This window comes from Monodelphis domestica, chromosome 3, assembly GCF_027887165.1.
Source record: "Monodelphis domestica isolate mMonDom1 chromosome 3, mMonDom1.pri, whole genome shotgun sequence".
Lineage (NCBI taxonomy): Eukaryota > Metazoa > Chordata > Mammalia > Didelphimorphia > Didelphidae > Monodelphis > Monodelphis domestica.
In genome coordinates this window covers 97948537-97965989 of record NC_077229.1, presented here as the reverse complement: position 1 = coordinate 97965989, position 17453 = coordinate 97948537, and the positions used below count along the sequence as shown (strand labels likewise).

General features: G+C 54.7%; 1 protein-coding gene across 8 annotated transcripts in view; it reads left to right on the top strand.

Annotated features, from left to right (window-relative positions):
- The first annotated feature begins 211 nt into the window (after positions 1–211).
- PDE4A (phosphodiesterase 4A) overlaps positions 212–17453 on the top strand; it is a 37789-nt gene continuing 20547 nt past the window's right edge. Inside the window, exons 1-3 of one of the 8 annotated variants that reach the window (XM_056822760.1) lie at positions 212–490; positions 3193–3309; positions 3891–4120. In XM_056822760.1, the coding sequence (XP_056678738.1) occupies positions 3262–3309; positions 3891–4120 (278 nt within the window). In that variant the 5' untranslated portion in view covers positions 212–490; positions 3193–3261. Of the gene's footprint in view, positions 491–1756; positions 2059–2666; positions 2916–3192; positions 3328–3890; positions 4121–7712; positions 8535–13615; positions 13893–15254; positions 15599–17453 lie in introns of those variants that run through there. The other 7 variants (XM_056822759.1, XM_056822761.1, XM_056822762.1 and 4 more) reach the window with 7 other exon arrangements.

Sequence of the window (17453 nt, the reverse complement as noted above, 5' to 3'; positions counted from 1 at the left end):
CAGGCCCCCCGGCACACACTCCGCGCCTTTAGAGTGCCGAAGAAGCGAAGGATTCCCTGGGGGAGCCCTGGGAGGCCCGGGGGAGGGGCTGCGGAAAAGAAGGGGAGGGAGACGGAGAGAGAGCAGAGCCGAGAAGAGAAGGAAGGGAAACGAAGGAGGGGGCGGGAGGGAGATTCCTGGTCCAGACAAAAGCTGTTCCTGCCCCTCCCCCATTCCGCCCCCGGCGGCTGCTCCGGCGGGCTCCATTCATACTCGGGGGGTTTGCGGGGGCGGGGTGCTGGGGAGTGGGAAGGGAGGGGGAACAAGAGTCTCCTTCCCCCTCCCCATCTAGCTGTCAATACCCGCTAGAGGCAGCGGCGTGCGGACAAACACACACGGGCACGCACACTAAACACACACACACATTTTACACACTCACGCTCACGCTCCGCAGGGACAGACGCGGGGCGGGCCCCGGGGCCGTGGGGGAAACCACTGGGCCCAGCCCGAGGTAAGAAGCCGCTGCGGGAAGCCCTAACTTGTCCCCCAACCCTGTACCCCTGTGGGTGTAAGGATCTGGTCTCCTTGTGCCAGGCAGGGAGTCCAGCCCCTCCACCAGCCACAGTATCCCTCCCGCTTGTGGGGAGGGAGAGGGGGAGGGGGAGATGGACGGAGAGAGAAGGGAGGATGGGGAAAATGGGGGCAAAGCTCTGAGTGAACGGGGGGGGGGGTGCTGAAAAGATTTAGAGGGAATGGGAGGAGACCAGGAAGTGGGGGCATGGGGAGAGGACCTGGAAGGGGAGGCTCTAACGGGACAGGACTACAATGGCTCTGAGTGGAGTACGGGAGAGGCTTTGGGGGAATCTGGGAGGGAAGACTTTGAGGAAACTCGAAGAGAGGCTCTGAGGCACATGTGGAAGGATAAGCTAGAGGGAAAGGCTCCGAGGGAGATGTTGAACCCTCCACTTGTTCCTTGGCCTTCACTCCCTTTACTCATCTGGAAGCTAAAGGGGCTTGGACTCAGGACTGTGTGTGTCAGTCTGACAATTGGTGACACCTACCTTGCACCTCCAAGTTATGGGCTAGATAGTATTTGAGTCCTTAAAACCATCCTTTGGGGATCCTCCCCCCAGGGATCTCATCTCTAGGTCCAGGCATTCTTCCCAGAAAGTCTGGGAAATCTGAACCAACCCTAATCCTCTGGGCAACCTGCTTGCCACTGAGCACATTGCTAAATAGATACAGACTTCCACATTTACTCGAACATACATACTCCACTTCTCAGCCATAATCAGGCATACTCTGAACATTTGACACAGATACTTTTAAGTGCTCTGAGTCACAATCTGCTGGGGAAAACCCCTGAGGGGGTATCTGCTCCTCTTAAAGTACCCTCACCCAGAGCCACCACTTTCTCTTCCTAGACCCAGAGTCTTGCATGCCCAAGGAGGGGGAAAGGCTGCCCCTCCCAAAAACAGAGAAGACCTTTAAGGTTGTTACCCCTAAAGATCAACTTAGCACTTTTATGGCTTCAGCTCTCTTAGTCCTTCCAGTTCCTTTACCTATCTTTTTTCCTCAACTGTAAAGTCCCCCAATATTGCTCACTCCAGTGCCTAAACCCCTTTAGATCCTCTGAATCCCTTCAGCCTATCCTGTCCAGTCTTAAGGGCTTAGATCACCAAGTTCAGCCGGGAAGGAGTTAAGTTCTGACGGGCCCTCATACCCAGTCCATCCCAGTGCCAACCCCCGCAAACCCCGCCTCCGTGTTGCCCAGCCATCTGTGCCCTCCAGTGGCCTACCCCGCGTCATCCCTAGACCCCAGCGGTGACATCCGGCTTGGGAGGGGGAGCGTGAAGAGCAAGCCTGGGAGGGAGGAGTAGAGAGAGCAGTTGGGCTAGGAGGTGCGGTGTCTGGATCTCTCCAGCCCTTCCCTCCCTTCTGTGGCTTTGGAGAGCCTCATACTCTGGCAGGTGCTGGGACAGTGACTGCCTCCCTCCTTCCCTTTCTCCCTCCCTGCATTCTGTCCCTGAGCACACTGGAGAGAAGGGGTGAGATGGGCATTTCGGCTCATACATTTCAGTGAGTGTTGGATCTCTGTGTGTACATCTCTGTTTCTATCGTATCATCTTTATTCTTTTTCCCCTTCCTTGGTCTTTCTCTCTGGTTTTGCTTCTTGGTTGTTCTCTGTTTCTGTCCCTTCATCTCTCACTTTCCATCTCTCCCTTATTGAATTTCTCTTTTTCCTGCGTATTTCATCTTCTCTCCATTCTCTTGCTCTTTCTCTTTCCCGGTATTTTTCTTTGTCTCGTTCTCTTTCTCTCTAGCTGTCTTTCTTTATGTCACTCTCCCCCGAGTCTCCCAGTCTCTATCCAGTCACTCTCCTCTGTCCGTTTCTCCTTCCCCCTCCTCTCACTACCAACCTGATTTGTCTGCTCCATTGTCTAAGCATTACTAGGTTGTCAGAAAGAAACCATTTAGGATCCTGCGCAGCTCAGACTACTTGCTTCCTCCCGCTGTGGGGACCACTGCGGGGAGGAGGTGGAGCTGATGGGGGTGGGGGTCCTGCTATCATATTCCCTGGGATCTCCTAAACTGGGAGAGCCCGACAGGGAAGGGATGCAGCATTGACGCCACCCAGCACCTTCTGCGTCATCCGTCCCCGCGGCAACCAGAGGCAACGTCACAGCGCACCCCTCCCCCTCCTCCTGTAGGGGCCTCATCCACTCCCGACAGTGGGGCGTCACACTTCGGGGAGATGACATCAGGGCCAGAGGACATCGGGATTCCTCTGACATCTCACCTTGGGGTGGGAGGGGACTGGCTGGCAGGGGGCGCCCGAGAAACGGGGTGCAGCTTGGACATGGGGGAAGGGAGGACTCGGGATATGGCCCGAGCCAAGAGCATCCAACTCTGGAAGGGGACATGGTCTGAGGATGGTAAGAGGCCCCACTTTGGAGCGGGACATAGCCTCGTTGGGGAGGGGAGGATAAAGCACATTCACCTGCGTGGGGGGGAATTTGGGGAGGGTACAAGACCTGGTGGTGAGGGAACAGTATACTGAGTGAGGATTCTAAATCTCTTGTCAATGGAAGGAGGACTTGAAAATAGAAAGGGTCAAGGTATTCTAACCATAGTTCCACTCTTCCTTCTTTCCTTTTTTTCTTTCTCTCTGCCTTTTCTCTCCCACCCCCAACTTCTTTTTTTCCTTCTTAGGAGCCTCCACATACCCTCCAGGTTTTTGTCCTGGGGGCTCCATGGCCCCTGCTTCTTAGGGACCGCAGGATGAGGAGAAGCCGCAGTTTCTTAGCGGTGGCTGTGAGCGGAGACGAGGTGCGCTATTCTACCCGGGTGAGATGGGGAATAGGGTCTCGGGGCCGACACCGGTAGGAGCTTGGGCAGTTTACAGAGCTTCTTTTCATGCGCCCTCTATTGGCCACTCCCTAGAAGAGGCTCCTCACGTCTACCGCCCCAATCTTGGAATCTGGGATCCCAGCCCTGGTCACCTAACAAAACAAGCCTAAACTGAGATGCCTCAGGGGCTCACGTCATGGCCTCCTCCCTGCAGGGATTACCCCTACCCCCAAAGAGTCCTCAACTCTGTCTCTGCTGACCTCTTTGGTTTGACTAGAGAAGAAGGAAGTGGGCATACTGGAACGGCGCCATTCCCCACTCTTTAAGGCCAATCTAGGGGCGGAGCACCAAACAGCTGGGGAACCGAGATGCTATCAGTGGTTATCTCCCAATTCAGTGGTATACTGATTTAAATAGGATTTATATCCTACAGGGCTTGTGCCATTCCACAAGTTTGAATTCAGGTGGATCCACGGGCATTCCTAGCTGGCTAGGGAGAGGATGAAGGGGAACAGGGACTTGCATATGGCGGGCCCCAATTTCCATCCTGCCCTCTGCAGAGGCCAAGGGAGACCGGGGAGCCTGGTCGTTGTAGGCTCTCCCATGCAGGAGGCAGCACTCTGGGCGCGGACCTACGTCCTCGTCTTCGCCTCCGCCGCCTTTCCTCCGGTCCTTACGGGCTGGGCTGGGTGGACCAGGAACTCGTTGAAGTAGCCCCACGGCCTCGGCCCAACACGCTGGCGCTGCTGATACCACCCCTGATCTCAGTCACCAGGGCAGAATCTGACAGGTAGGGAGGAGGGTGGGGGGCAGGGAAGGGAGAGGGGAGGGACTCTCCTGGGAGATTCCAAGATGGAAGGGATCTTAAAAATCTAGTAAAGCCCCCCAACCTTTACAGAGAAGCAATCTGAGGCCCAGAGAGGTGAAGGAACTGGCTCAAAAGTCACAGGTAGTAAGTTAGCAGACCAGCAGCCAGTTCTCCCAACTGCTTCCTAACCTCAAAGTCACTATTTCCACCACTCCACCGGCTCCTCCCCTGGCATAAGGGAGTCCATAGACAATACAGAGGATGAGAAATAGGAGAAGCCGAGATGTGTGTTGGAGGAGGTTGGGGGAGGGGGAGTAGACCCTGCCCAACCTAGCTATTAAGAACCAGATCAGCTCTCTTCTGTTCCCTGAATATGGGACTGTAGGTATTCTGACCCTACTGGTTTTTTTTTTTTTTCAATTCACCACTTTTTGTTCTGCTAATTTGCATGGGGTCCTCCCTTTGAAAAGGGTCAAAGCCATCCTGGAATGCTCAGAAGGAACAGGGCTCAGACCTATGCTGGGTTTTTTGGGATCTGATTTACACTAGGAGTTGAAAAACTTCAAAGTTGAAGGGACTGTGGAGATCATCTTGTCAAATCCCTTCCTTTTACAGTTGGGGAAACTGAGGCTCAGATTGGGGAAAGTAATAGCCCAAGGTCACAAGCAAATATGTGCCAGAACAAGAGTCAAAATCTCCTGGTTCCTAACTCAGTATCATTCTTTCTCTTTCACCTTCCTTTAGATGAAAAGGATAATTACATTTGTCTCACACTTCAGAATAATTTTTCATTTTACAAAGTACTTTCCTCACAACCCTCCAGTGTGGTAGTTAGTGCAAGCCCAACATCTGATCACTATTCCCAATTTATAGATCAGAAAGTGGATGTTACATGATTTCTCCAGGCAACAAAAACCACATTAAGTGTGCCAAACAGTGAGCAGGTTTAGGGGCAGATTCTCATTGAGATAAGGCGTTATCTCTACTTTTATGGTCCTCAGTCTAGAAGGAAATAAGATACATTCAATAAACCCTAAGAGCTCTCAGTGTACTGGGTGACGGAAGTTATATAGTTTAGGTAAGCCACAGCCCTTGTTCCAGGAGGTCTGGTTCTGAAGTTGAGGGGAGGATAAAACACAAACACAGATAACTATGATACACACGGTATTCTGTGATAAGCACAGTAAAAGGATATAAACCAAGAGGGGGAAAGACCATGGCCCAAATGTGCATCATATAGAATGATTTTTTTACATACTATGGGAGACCAAGGTTGAACATGGAAACAATATGAATTGGTCTAGACTTGGGGACCATGGACTTTTAAGAGGAGAAAGCAATTGGCCAGGCAAAAGAGGTACACCTTCAGTGTTCACCTGCAGCACCCTACAGACTCTTATTACCATTCATTGTCCTAGATCCTGTTATCTCTCAGATGTTGGGGGTGGGAGGGAGAGATATATAGGTAAGATGGCTCTAACCCTTTATCTCTCCTGACTGTGGCTTTGAGTGATTCCTTCCACCCACCTTACCTCCAATTTGGAACCTCAGTTCCACCCTTGGTGTTCAGGAAGATAAGCTCCCCAAAGGGGTGTCTCAATCTCTGGTTTCCTGGAGGAGGGATGAGGAAAGGCATTGCTGAACCTCTGATCTCTAGTTATATCCTGCCTGAACCCCAGGAACTCCCAGTCCCTCTGCAAAGTCCTGCATCCATTTTTTCCCTCCCTGCCACCAAGAAGTCCAGAAAAGGGGTACTCTCCTACATCATGCCTCCTTTACTGAGTCTACCAATGCTTTCCTTATTCTGACACCCTAAAATCCAGACAATTCCATGGGGCAAGGATATGAGTTATGAAGCTTTAGTTCAAGGACTTCTTGCCACTACTTTTCTAAAAAGCTTTTGTTCTCTGATTGGTGTGTGTGTGTGTGTGTGTGTGTGTGTGTGTGTGTGTGTGTGTGTGAACTCTATTCCCTCTGAAGGGTCACTGTGTGGAAGAGGTATGCCATGACATTATGGGGTGTTCCCCGCGTGAGGACTCTGCCCTTTTTAGACTATGGAAGGGATCAGAATTGGGAAGAGATTCAGACTTTGCTTCCCCGTCTTTACATCTTGGTCCTCCCTTCACAGGCTTGAGAGCCCACCACCTCCATTCCTTCCTGTCAGCAGGAGCACAGGCCTGATTTGGAGGGGGGAGAGTGGGGAGAAGATAGGAAGGGAAGGGGTGGGAACTAGAAGAGCTTTGTGGGGGATGAAATCGGTCTCCGGCAGCAGCAAGATTGGCAGCTCTTTTTATAAAAGCGCTGTAGGGAGGGGGGCGGGAGATGGGGGGGGGGGGATGGCACAGACGATTCCACTTCTTCCAGAGGGAGAGAGGAACCGCAGTAGAGCTTGACTAGGGAGGTGCTGATAGCATGGATATCATAGGTCCGAATCCGCTTCTGGGTTCGTAGGGGGTCCTGGGCTGGGGGCTGAGGACCCGAAAGCCGTGGCTGCAACCCTACTCCGCTCAGTTTGACTTGGCTCGGCTCCGTAGGGCGCAGGGGGCGGCGGGGAGTGAGTCACGGCCTCGCCAGAATTAGGCGCTGCAGGGGGTAGGGGGTGGGGAGATTCGATGGCCTCTAAGGGTTGGGGGGGGGGCGCGTGCGCTCCCAGTTTACTTCTCCGGCAAGGTCGTGCTTTTCTCCGGTGTCTGAGGTCTCTTTTTCCTCTCCCCAGATATCCAATAGACTCCAATCTTCCCCTGCCCCCAACAGCGAAGAAATGAACCCCAGAGCCCAACAGTCTCGTACGGGAGGGGTTTTTTGGTTTGTTTTTTTTGCGGAGCATTAAAAATAGTGCCTCAGTTTCCCCTCTGCAACTTAGGGAGTCCCCGCCAGGCACCGATAAATTAAGTGTTCAACGAGCCGAAGCATTTCCTCTAGTCGGCTTCTCCCTCTACCCACTCTAGACAACATGCACTCTCACAGGCACACACCCAGACCCACGCATGGGCTCATACACACACATCCAGTCACACAGACACACACATACTACAGTCACAAACACACACCACCCAAAACATACAAGGTGCTCACATGCCCAGGTACACACACGGACACGCTCTTTCACAACCACATTTCCCATCAACACACATGAACATACATTTAAAAGCAGACGGTCACATACTCACAGATGGGCATACGGTCCCGTTAAGACCTTCGGTCGTTGACTCCGCCCCCCGAGACTGATGGACAGAGGACTGACAGACGGAAGTTGAGCTTACCCCGCGTCGGCTTTTCAAGTTAACCCCTTAGTGCCTGTACTTGTTTGTGTGGTGTTGCAGAAAGGGAGGGCACAGGGCCCCCTCCCACTCAAGGGGACCGGTTGGTGTTCGTCTGGGTAGGGCGGGTCGCATACATCCAGTTGAGACCTTTGGGGGCTGGGGGAGATCCGTTTTCGCCTAACCCCCAGAGGGCCACCCTCCCCCGCCTCCCAAGTTAGAGCTTGGGGGCTGGGGGCGGCGCTGACAGCCGGCGGTGGCAGCTATGGCGGCAGCGGGGGCGGGGCGGGAGCGCGGGGCGGGCGCGGAGCAGATCGCGGAGCCGCGGACTCAGTGAGGCGGCGGCGCGGCGGCAGCAGCTGGGCTAACGGGCTGTGGGGCGAGGGGCGCCCCTTGGGACCCCCGAGCCCCGGGGAGGAGGGGAGGAGGCGGGGAGTGCCTTTCCTGGATGACCCCGGAGGACTCCAAGCTCCCTAGTTAAGGGCTTCTCAGCCGAAAGCCCTGGGGCCCCAGCGAATCTTATCCAAGCCCAGTACCTCTCAGCGCCCAGGAGCCCTCCCAGCTGCCGGCCACCGCAGTGACCAGTGTCTCGGCTTCCCTGATTCCGCTCTCCCTTCTCCCCCTGGACTCTGTGTCCGGAGCCCCTGCGCTGGCCCCTGCCCGCCCTTGTTGGTTCAGGGGCGAGATGGCTCGGGCAAGGCAGAGCGCAAGGACTCTGGCCTGGGCGCAAGGGGCTGCGCACCACTGAAAGCCGGGGTCCGAGAGGGAACCGGCGTTGGCGGGCTAGGCGGAATGGAGCCGCCACCCTGCTCTAAGAAGAGCTTGTCTCTGTCGTTGCCGGGGGCTCGGGACGGCCAGGCCACGTTGAGGCCACCCCAGCACCTGTGGCGCCAGCCACGGACCCCGATCCGGATCCAGCAGCGTGGCTACTCTGACAACACAGACCGGGAGCGCGGAGCGCGAGGTGCACGCGGAGAGCCGGAGCGTGGGGACTCTGAGCGGGAGCGGGCCCCGCACCGACCCATAGAGCGTGCAGATGCTGTGGACACAAGTGACCGGCCTGGCCTGCGCAAGTCTCGCATGTCCTGGCCCTCTTCTTTCCATGGGACTTCGGCCACTGGCAGCGGCGGCAAGCGGTAAGGGAGGAGGCTAGAGCAGCGCGCCGCTGTATTGGTGAGGGGGGGAACTCGGGCAGGGCGCTAGGAGGCGCTAGATGCCAGGCATTGGGGAAGCTGCTCCAGAGTTTCAGCTATCTATTGGGGTCTAAGGGTAATGCTCCGGGTCCCAGACAACAATAACAGAACCCCGCTTAATTGAAATTAAGGCCACTTCGCCGGGGTCTGTGCTGGCTCTATCTTGGGCTTCCAGATTATGGTGATGGAGTACCAAAGATATCTATAGAGATCTGGTATACAGTTCAGGGTTTCAGCGAACTATGTTGATATCTGTAGTCACTGTTTGGGGGCCCTAGAGGGCGCTAAAATTGGGCTTTGGGGCCACTGCTCCAAGCCCCCCTGAGGCTATATTGGGGTACCGGTTCCCGGGAATGAAGGATTTCAGGGACCTGTGTTGCCATCTGCGGGCATTACACCAGGGCCCCGGGGGCTTTGAGATAGGTTTTGAGGTCAGGATTTTGGAATTTCGGGGGAGAATCGGTAAAGTTTTAAGACTCAGGATGTGTTGGCCGAAGAATGTCTGGTTCCTGGCTAAAAGGAGAAACCGTCTTTAAGATAGGTATACTGTGTAACTAGCCAGACTGGGGAAACAGCTCGGTCTGGTCGTCTGGGCAGTAAGCAGTGGTAGCAGGAAAGGAAATCGGCAATAAGGTATGGAAGGGAGGAACTTAATGGTTAGAAATAGTGCCAAGGGGCACCTTCTCTAAGGAGTTTGTGCCTAGTGTGTGTGCTCTTGGTTGCTTGGGTCCCTGGGTCCTGCCCCTGATCCGGCTCGTGGGCAGAGCTTTTGGTCTCAGTTTTGCTCAGTCTGCCTGTGATGTGGGAGTGGGGGAAACTCGGGGCTGGACAGTAAGAAAGGAGGGTAGAACTGAGGGGGTTCCACTGAGGACTGTTATGGCAGAAGGTGGTTCCCTGCAGGGGTTCAGGAATTTCGTGCCCACTGTGTTATTGTCGCTGCAGTGAACTCGGAGTTCCTGTGGAGACTGTTTCAACCAGGAGGCGCTGAGCCTCCTTTCCTACTTCGGGGAGGGGGTGAGTGGGCGGCGGAATCTGACTGGTCCTGTAGACATTGCGGGTGCCGTGACCTGGACCCAGGGCTTCTATATAGAGAGCTGTCTATGGCTGGGACAAGGGGAGCACTGTAAATGAAAGGGGGACGGACAGAATTCTGTTTTGTCAGCGGGCTGAAAGTGGAGAGAAAAACAGACATCCCTTCCCATGCCAGAGTGGCGAGTGGAGTTTCTCAGTCTCATTCTTCTGTTTCTCTAACTCTGTTCATCTCTATTATCTATCTCGATATACCTCTTTGTTTCTCCCTCCTATCCCAGAACGTTTGTACTCACAGTTGGTGGAAGGCATATAGATGCTGGTTCTAGGGGGTTGCCTGAAGGAAAGAGTCACTTCTGCTAAACTTAAGCCTACCCGAATTTTTGAGGGTGAGGTGGTGGGGGAGGGGGCCCAGTGTGGTCTGGGGGTGCCGGCGCACCAAGAACCTCATCTAGTGACTGGGAGGCACACTCCGCCCTTCCCCCGGCCTATTGAATCCCCCCTTTCCCCATGCACGCTGGCACATCAGCGGGGATGTGAGACGAGACACCGAGTCCCCACCCCCGCCCGCCCCCTAGCGGGGCTGAGTCACGGGCTGACATTCCTGACAGGAGGCAGATGGAGCCCCAGAGAACTATACAAGGAGGGTTGGGGAACGTGGCCCCCAGCTCGGGACCTGAGGACTCGGAGAAAGCCAAAGATGAAGAGGTAGCGAAAGAGAAAGCCACAGATGAAGCTTGAAAGGACAGGAAATTGGGGAAGTCCAGTAGCATAGGACTTGGAGACATTTGTAACCCCGAAGGACAGGAGGATTTGGGTCCTTGGACCAAGAGACGCAGAGATAGATAGCCAAAGGCTCTCCCACCTTCTCACAGGCTCTAGTTTGGGGGGAAAAGACTGGGAGGCCTCTAGAGAAAGGGAAGTGCTTGGAGATGCTAGACTTTACAGCCTTTGCTACCTTGGGTTGCATCTAGCTTAAGACCTTGAACCCTGCCTCAGCCTCCCTGTTTTATCGTTTCTGCGGCTCGCTTCCCCTGACTATTGCCATTCTTTCTCCTCTTCCCTTGAACTCTGCTCTCGAGATGTCGCCAGAGAACTCTCCTTTTCTATTCCGTATTTGCCCCTCAGCGGCTGGACTCCAGACTCCCCCTTGTGGCTATTGGCAACAAGACAGGGGTTTGCAATCTGCTCTATTTCAGGGGGTCTTATTGCTCCCCACTCTTCCCCCCAGCACACCCTGACCTATCCCTCTCCCAGCCCTACAAGCTCTAGAACGTCTGCTTGATGACTGAAGGGTATAACCAACCAACTGGGAATCAGGAACAGGGATCCTGGGGCCTCTCCTATGCCAGTCAGTAGCATTGCCCCCCTCCCCCCAATTAGATCCACCTGACTAGGGTTTGAGACATGAGAATTCTGCCTTAGTTGGGGTGACTTAAATGGGAATTAGTGGAGCAGATGGTGGAGAGAGCTAAATCCCCTAAATGGATGAAATTCTGAAAAGGAACTGATCATAGAATTTCAGAACTCCAAGGAGCTTGGGAGCCCAAGCCAGACCCAGAGGGAGAATAAATAACTTGCCTGACATCACACAGATTCTAAATGACAAGGTCAGATTGCATCCTAGGTTCCCACTTATTTCACTGGAAACCCTTCTCCCTCTACTTAAAACAACAGTCTCCTCTCCTCCTCAGTCCTGAAGAGGAAGGAGTCAGTCTGTGGGAGATGCCCCCCATCTTGGGCTAAAAATAGCCATGCACATTGGAGATGTTTAATCTTAGCAGGGCCCCAAACAGCTTCCTGTGCCAGCCAATTCCCAGGCTCTGGGCCACAGAAAGATGGGTACCCCAAGTCTCTCCTCCTACTCTTTTGTCCCTGAGCCTGAAAATCTACCATTCAAGATTCAGTCAAAGTATGTGTGTGGGAAGATCCCAAGCAGGAAAGAATTAAGCTCACATCTGGCCTGAGTCTTCAGTGTGTGAAGATAGGTCAATATGTTTCTTCATCCCCTCTGAACCTCAGTTTCCTGACCTGTGAGATGGGGTAAAGATATGTACAATTGCTGACCTTGTGGCTTTACAGATCTTGAAACACTAGAGAATTGAGTTATTTTTCTTGTTAACCTCTCAGAGCAGATTGGTGATCTGGGACTGTCAGGTGTCATGCTGTCAGACAGATCCTTCTCTATATGGGGTTTAGCTGAATAAGAGGTGTCCCACTTACAATGGCACATATCCCTAAGAGGGGTTATGGTTGTCCCCAGGAAGCCAAATTCTCAAGAGATGAAATTTGATAGTGAAACATTATAGATATCCTGTGGTAAGGACAGACCTGAATGGCATGGGGTATGGCTCCTAGGACCTCTTTGAATCTGGATTGTACCTGGGGTAAGAGTAGAGGATTTTAAATTACTGGATCATGGAGGGAGACCCACAGATTTATGAATTGTGCCTTGGGCTTAGGATTAGTGGTACTGGAGTCCTAAGACTTCTTTAGATACTAGAGGTGTGTCTTATTGGACAAATCACAATAGTTTAAGCCTCAGTTTTGTCATTTGTAAAATGGAGATAATCTCCCCTCTTCTGTAGAGTTGTTGTGAGGATCAATGGAGATAACATGTAAAATACTGTGCAGACCTCAAAGCCCTACCTAAATGCTAGCTCTTATGATTAGCCTGTCTTAAAGTTGGTCGGTGTGTGTCTGGGTTAGTGTGACTTGCACAGGTCATTCTGTGACTGGGCTGAGAGGACAGTTAGAGTCACACTGCAAATGGATTGAGGGCTCAGTCTCTGATTCAGGAATGGGGAAAGCTAACTGATCTTTGTGGGTACACTTGACTGCACTAAAGATCTCTATTCTTTCTGTCCCAGGGAACTGGGGTTTTCTGAGACTGCCACAGCCAAGGACAAACCCTGGCAGGTTCTCCCAAATCCCAAAGAAAGGCTTTGAGTAGGGAGGGGCCCAGTGAAGGACAGTCAGTCCTCTGAGGCAGTCTAGGCAAATTCGGAGAAGCAAATTGCCAGGATGGGGGCAGGTAATGTTTTATGCTTGGTGACTTGAATATTAAATTATAGTTGTGTGATCTGTGCTGGAGGGAATACCCACACGAACAAAAAATCGCATTCCTTCACCTATTGCAACACGGGCTGCACTTAAACGCAGCTCAGAAGACCCCGGTCTGAGCAAAGACTGATGGAACTGGGAACCCCTGGCCTGAAGGGGGAGTCTGGGGCACAAGCATCGAACCATTCTTGGGAGCTGCTCTGGCTGAGCTCGGGGCCTGACATACCTCTTCTGAATCCGTGACCATCCGGGTCTCGCCCTGGCAGCGCCCCACAGCAAGGAGAGCTTCGCAGGGCCGAGCTTGTTCTAGGAGCGCCCCCGCAATGAGAATACCTGGCCAGGGTCCTTTTTCCCTGTACGGAGTGAGGTCCGGTTAGGCCCTCCCCTTCCATTCCAGTCCTAGCAGACTGATCTTCCTCTTTTCCAAATATACACTCTGGGTAGGAAGGAGGTCGGTCGGGTGCAGGCTGCTGCTCCTCAAGCTTCTAGAATGGATCTCAGAGGCACTCGGAGCCCAGAAGGACTACCGAGGATTTGGGAGCCAAGGACTTGAGTGTCAAGGGTTGGTGGCTCCTGGGACAGTACTTCACCCAGAAAGTCGGCGCTTTTGGGGGCTTCCAGCTCAGAACAGCTCTTTTCCTCGACCTCCTCCTAGTCTGCCCCTTCAGAAAAGCCGGAAGGGCTGGAGCCTAGGGCTGGGCGCCCAGCACCGGGCAAGGGATGGGGCGGGACGGCACAGCCCGAGAGCCCCTGCCTCGGCTAGGCGGGGCCGCGGGATCAGACCTCCCCTCCTTGACTTCTCCCCTCCTCCCTCCTCCCTCCCCCTGTTCCGCACGCGGCCGGGTCCGGAGGGGAGGCCCCAGCGGAGGCAGGGAGGTGGCTCGGGCCCACAGCCAAGAGTCCAGCCGTCTCTCCTGGGCCCCACGTGGCTACTCCGAAGACGCGGGGCCCAGACCCATTCCCGGCCATGGCCCGGGGGCCCAATGTGGGCCGGATCCAAGAACTGCTACTGTCAGGCCCGGTACTCAGGCGGGAGTCCGAGGCAGAGGATGAGACTTTTCTGCTGGAGCCATCCCCGGGCGCGCCCCCGCGTCTTCGGTCCACGCCGCCCCACTCTCCTGTTTTCTTCTCCACTCATTCCCCGACCTTCCGCAAGCGGCTGCAGCCCAGTCGCAGGCTCTGGGACTCCCACCGACAGGCCCGGGTGGGGTAAGTGCGGCGGGCCGCGCCGCCCCGACCCGACCCAGCCCTAGCCTTACCCGACAGCGTCCCGCAGCCAAATCTGGCCTCGGGTGGGGTACCTGCCTGGGGAAAGGTTCTTCTCGGCAGCCGCGGAAAAACTACAGCCTGCCCTCCCTCTTTTTGCTGCCCCGGAGAGAGATGGGGAGGAGAGGCACCCTGGGGAGGGAAGGGCAAGACCAGCTCTGTCTGGTCCTACAGAGAGGCCACAATTGCAGAGGTCTGAGCTTAAATGCGACCACAGTGTTTCAGCCACCCTAGTTCATTTCTCTGCAAGTGGAGACCACTCAGAGCTGGAAACCCAGCCGCCTTGATTGCCGTCCCCTTACCTCAGGACTCAGGGCGCACCTGTGGCCCCTCCCTCTTGGTGCACCTGCCCAGGTACTAGGCACCGCTGGCCCGAATTGTGGGATCGGAGCTGCGAGCGGCTCAGACACCAGATCGACCCGCAGTCTTTGGCGATTGAGCTGGGCCAAGACGATTCCCTTCCCTCCCCTACACAAGGGACCGAAACTTCAGGAGAATCGAAAGCCGCGCGGGGCTCGTGCCGAGGCCCCTCGGTCTCTCCCGGTACTTGCCTTCCCGTAGTCTGCATCTGGGTGTTTGTCTTGGTGTCTAGGCTCCGAGTGAGCTTCGTGCTCCAGTTTACGGGAGGGGGGCCGCGTCCAAGTGGAGATAGTCCCTTAGCTCCGCGGTTGGGCTGGGATCGTTCCTTCCCCCAGCGGGGAGAGGACCTGCTGAGCAGCTAGAGGCGATGAGGTGGGGACCGGGTCCAGGTCCCTTGGCATTCACTGCCCTCGGGCACAGCGGAGCTCGGGCGTCACCGGGAGGTGGCAGGGGCGGGGGGAAGGGGCGGAGACTCAGGCCGCCGCTTGGGGGAAGGGATATAATAACCTGCGATGATGGCCCCTTTGGGCCTAGGGATAGGGGGAACTAAGGGTGTCTGCGGGGAGTTAGGACAGGAAGGAGAGCAGAGCACTGAAGCTCCAGAGAAGGAGCTCTTCACTTCTCACCCGAGGGACGCCCTACCTAAGCAAACTCCCCCAATGGGAGCAGCCCCCTTCCCCGCCCCTAAATTCGCTCTGGAGGGGTCACTGGGGAGGGGGTGCGGTCACTCTATGGAAAATTTGCGCCTCTGAGAGAAGCTTCTTGAGGCTCAGTCTTCTGCCAGCCCCGCCTCCCTCCAGGCGCTGCTCTGTTCTCTGGGTTCCAGGACTCCTGGGTTTCGACCAGTCCCTTGGGGGTGACCCTGGGTTGTTCTCCTGGCCCCTCCTGCCAAAGGCGGAGCCACGGGCCCCAGACTCCGGCTTGTCCCCTCCGCCCTCAGGGTTGCTCTCAATCTCAGCTTTGCGATTCTACTGCCTCCTGCTGTGTTGGGGCTGCGAGGAGCGGGACCCGAGCCGGAGTCCCGGCGCCAAGCCCAGCCCCAGCCTGTTCCCGCTGTAGCACCCAGCTTCTCCATGCGCCGCCCTCATGCTCTCCGGCTCCTGCCCGCCCGGCTCCCCGGGGGAGGCGGGGGCGCCCCCAGCCCAGCCCCAGCCTCGGCCCCCGGCCCTGGCCCTGGCGCTGCCCCCAGTCCGGCCCCTGGCTTTCCTGGGTGCGGGCTCTGAGCCCGCTACACACTTCTCCTTCAGCGATGAGGACATTCGCCGGCACCGACTCACCAAGTCTGTCAGGTGGGTGTCCAGCCTCAGGGGCAGGACGCGGGCCGGGGCCCTACCAGGCAGACTTTGCCTGCCTTGTTTGGGGGAGGGAAGGCCGGAGTACTTTCCTGGCCAGCCGAAAACTGCTACGACTTTGTTGCTCCCCGTCCTAGGCTTCTCAACCTCACCCCCAACCCCCACTCCCTTCTCCCAGTGCTCAAGCTAGAGACCTGGTTCTGAAATCCTAGCTGTTCCGGCTGAGGTACAGGGGAAACCAGAGAGGGGAAGACTCCTGTGACTCCGAGTATATTTAGAGTCCAAGAGAGGGGGCCTGAAAAATGGAGGAGCAGAGAAGGCCTGCTCTGTAGGGGCCACTGGAGACCCGCAGGGGCTTAGTGGGGAGGCAAGGGCTGAGAGAACTGAGGAGCTCAGGAGACCAAGGGAGGGACTGAGAAACAGAAGGATTGGGGAGAGGAGCCCCGGAGATTTAGAGTAGGGGCTCCTTGCGAAAATCTTTGTAGAATCACTGCAATCAGAGGGGGTGGGGTCAATCCCACCTCTGACATTTACTAGATGTGACCTCGAATAAGTTCCTGAACTTCCCTGGGCCTCAGTTTCCTTGTCTGCAAAGTGAGGGTTTGGACTAGAATAGCCTCTCAGATTCTCTGCAACTTTCAATCTTTAATCTTTTTGCCCTGGTCACCTTTCCATGGAAGGAGCCAGTACCACCACACTGAAGGGGAGCTGACTCCACAGGTTCTAGGTCTGGGTCTGTCTAGATCTTAGACGAGTGCTAAGTTTTTCCCAGACCAGGAACAACAATGCAATCACCTTAAGAACTGCACATCTGACAGGCTTCGGTCCCATAGAACCCAACACACATCGACCCAACAATTTCAGGCAAAAAAAAAATCCACAGAGGGATACATTGCAGTCACACAGTAAACAGCAGAGGACAGACACAACGGTAGTCTCAAAAACAGTCGTCCCATAAAGACATTAAACACAAACTCAGAGCAGTCAAAGTCAAACAGACAGTGTACACACTCGTTCTTCAGTCTCAAAGACACGCAGCCAGCCACACAACAGTCTCAGGAGCATGCCTGCACATTCAGCCACTGAAATGAGCCCCCATATACTTGTTTTGCAGTCACTAGACCGGGAACTTCCTTGGGGCCAAGTTAGACCTAGGAGCCTGAGGGGGAGGGGCCCTTCCCTTGCCACTGTGGCTGGGGGAAGGGAGGAGGGCCAGTTTGGGCAGTGAAAATAGTATACCTGGTACCCACTCATTCTTACCCAGACTCCAGCAAATTGGGCCTACTGGGGTGGGTGGAGAAGGAAGTCCCCTGGAACCTGGATGTCAGAGGCTGAAGGGACCAGGAATTCAGGAAGTTTTGGAGGACTTTGGGAGAAGAGATGTTAGATACCACAAGTCACTCAGTGATCAGTGCCCAAAATGGGGGGAGGAATAAAAAGGGGCTATTTACTGATCAAATTCAACTCAGCTGATCAAATATGTATATATATATATACATATATATATGTAATTTTTATTTAAACCCTGACTTTTTGTCTTAGAATCAATACTGTGTATTGGTTCTAAGGCAGAAGAGTGGTAAGGGCTAGGCAATGGGGGTCAAGTGACTTGCCCAGGGTCACACAGCTAGGAAGTGACTGAGAACATGTTTGAACTCAGGACCTCCTGTCTTTGGGTCTAGCTCCCAATCCACTGAGCTACCCAGCTGCCCCCTTCATCTGATCAAATATTGATCACCTGAGGAGATAGATAAAATAAACTTCCTGCATTCCTTCAGCTTTAGAGTCCAGGGAATAATGAGATACAACACAAACATGGGTAACTAGAACTACTAGAACTATACTATTCCAT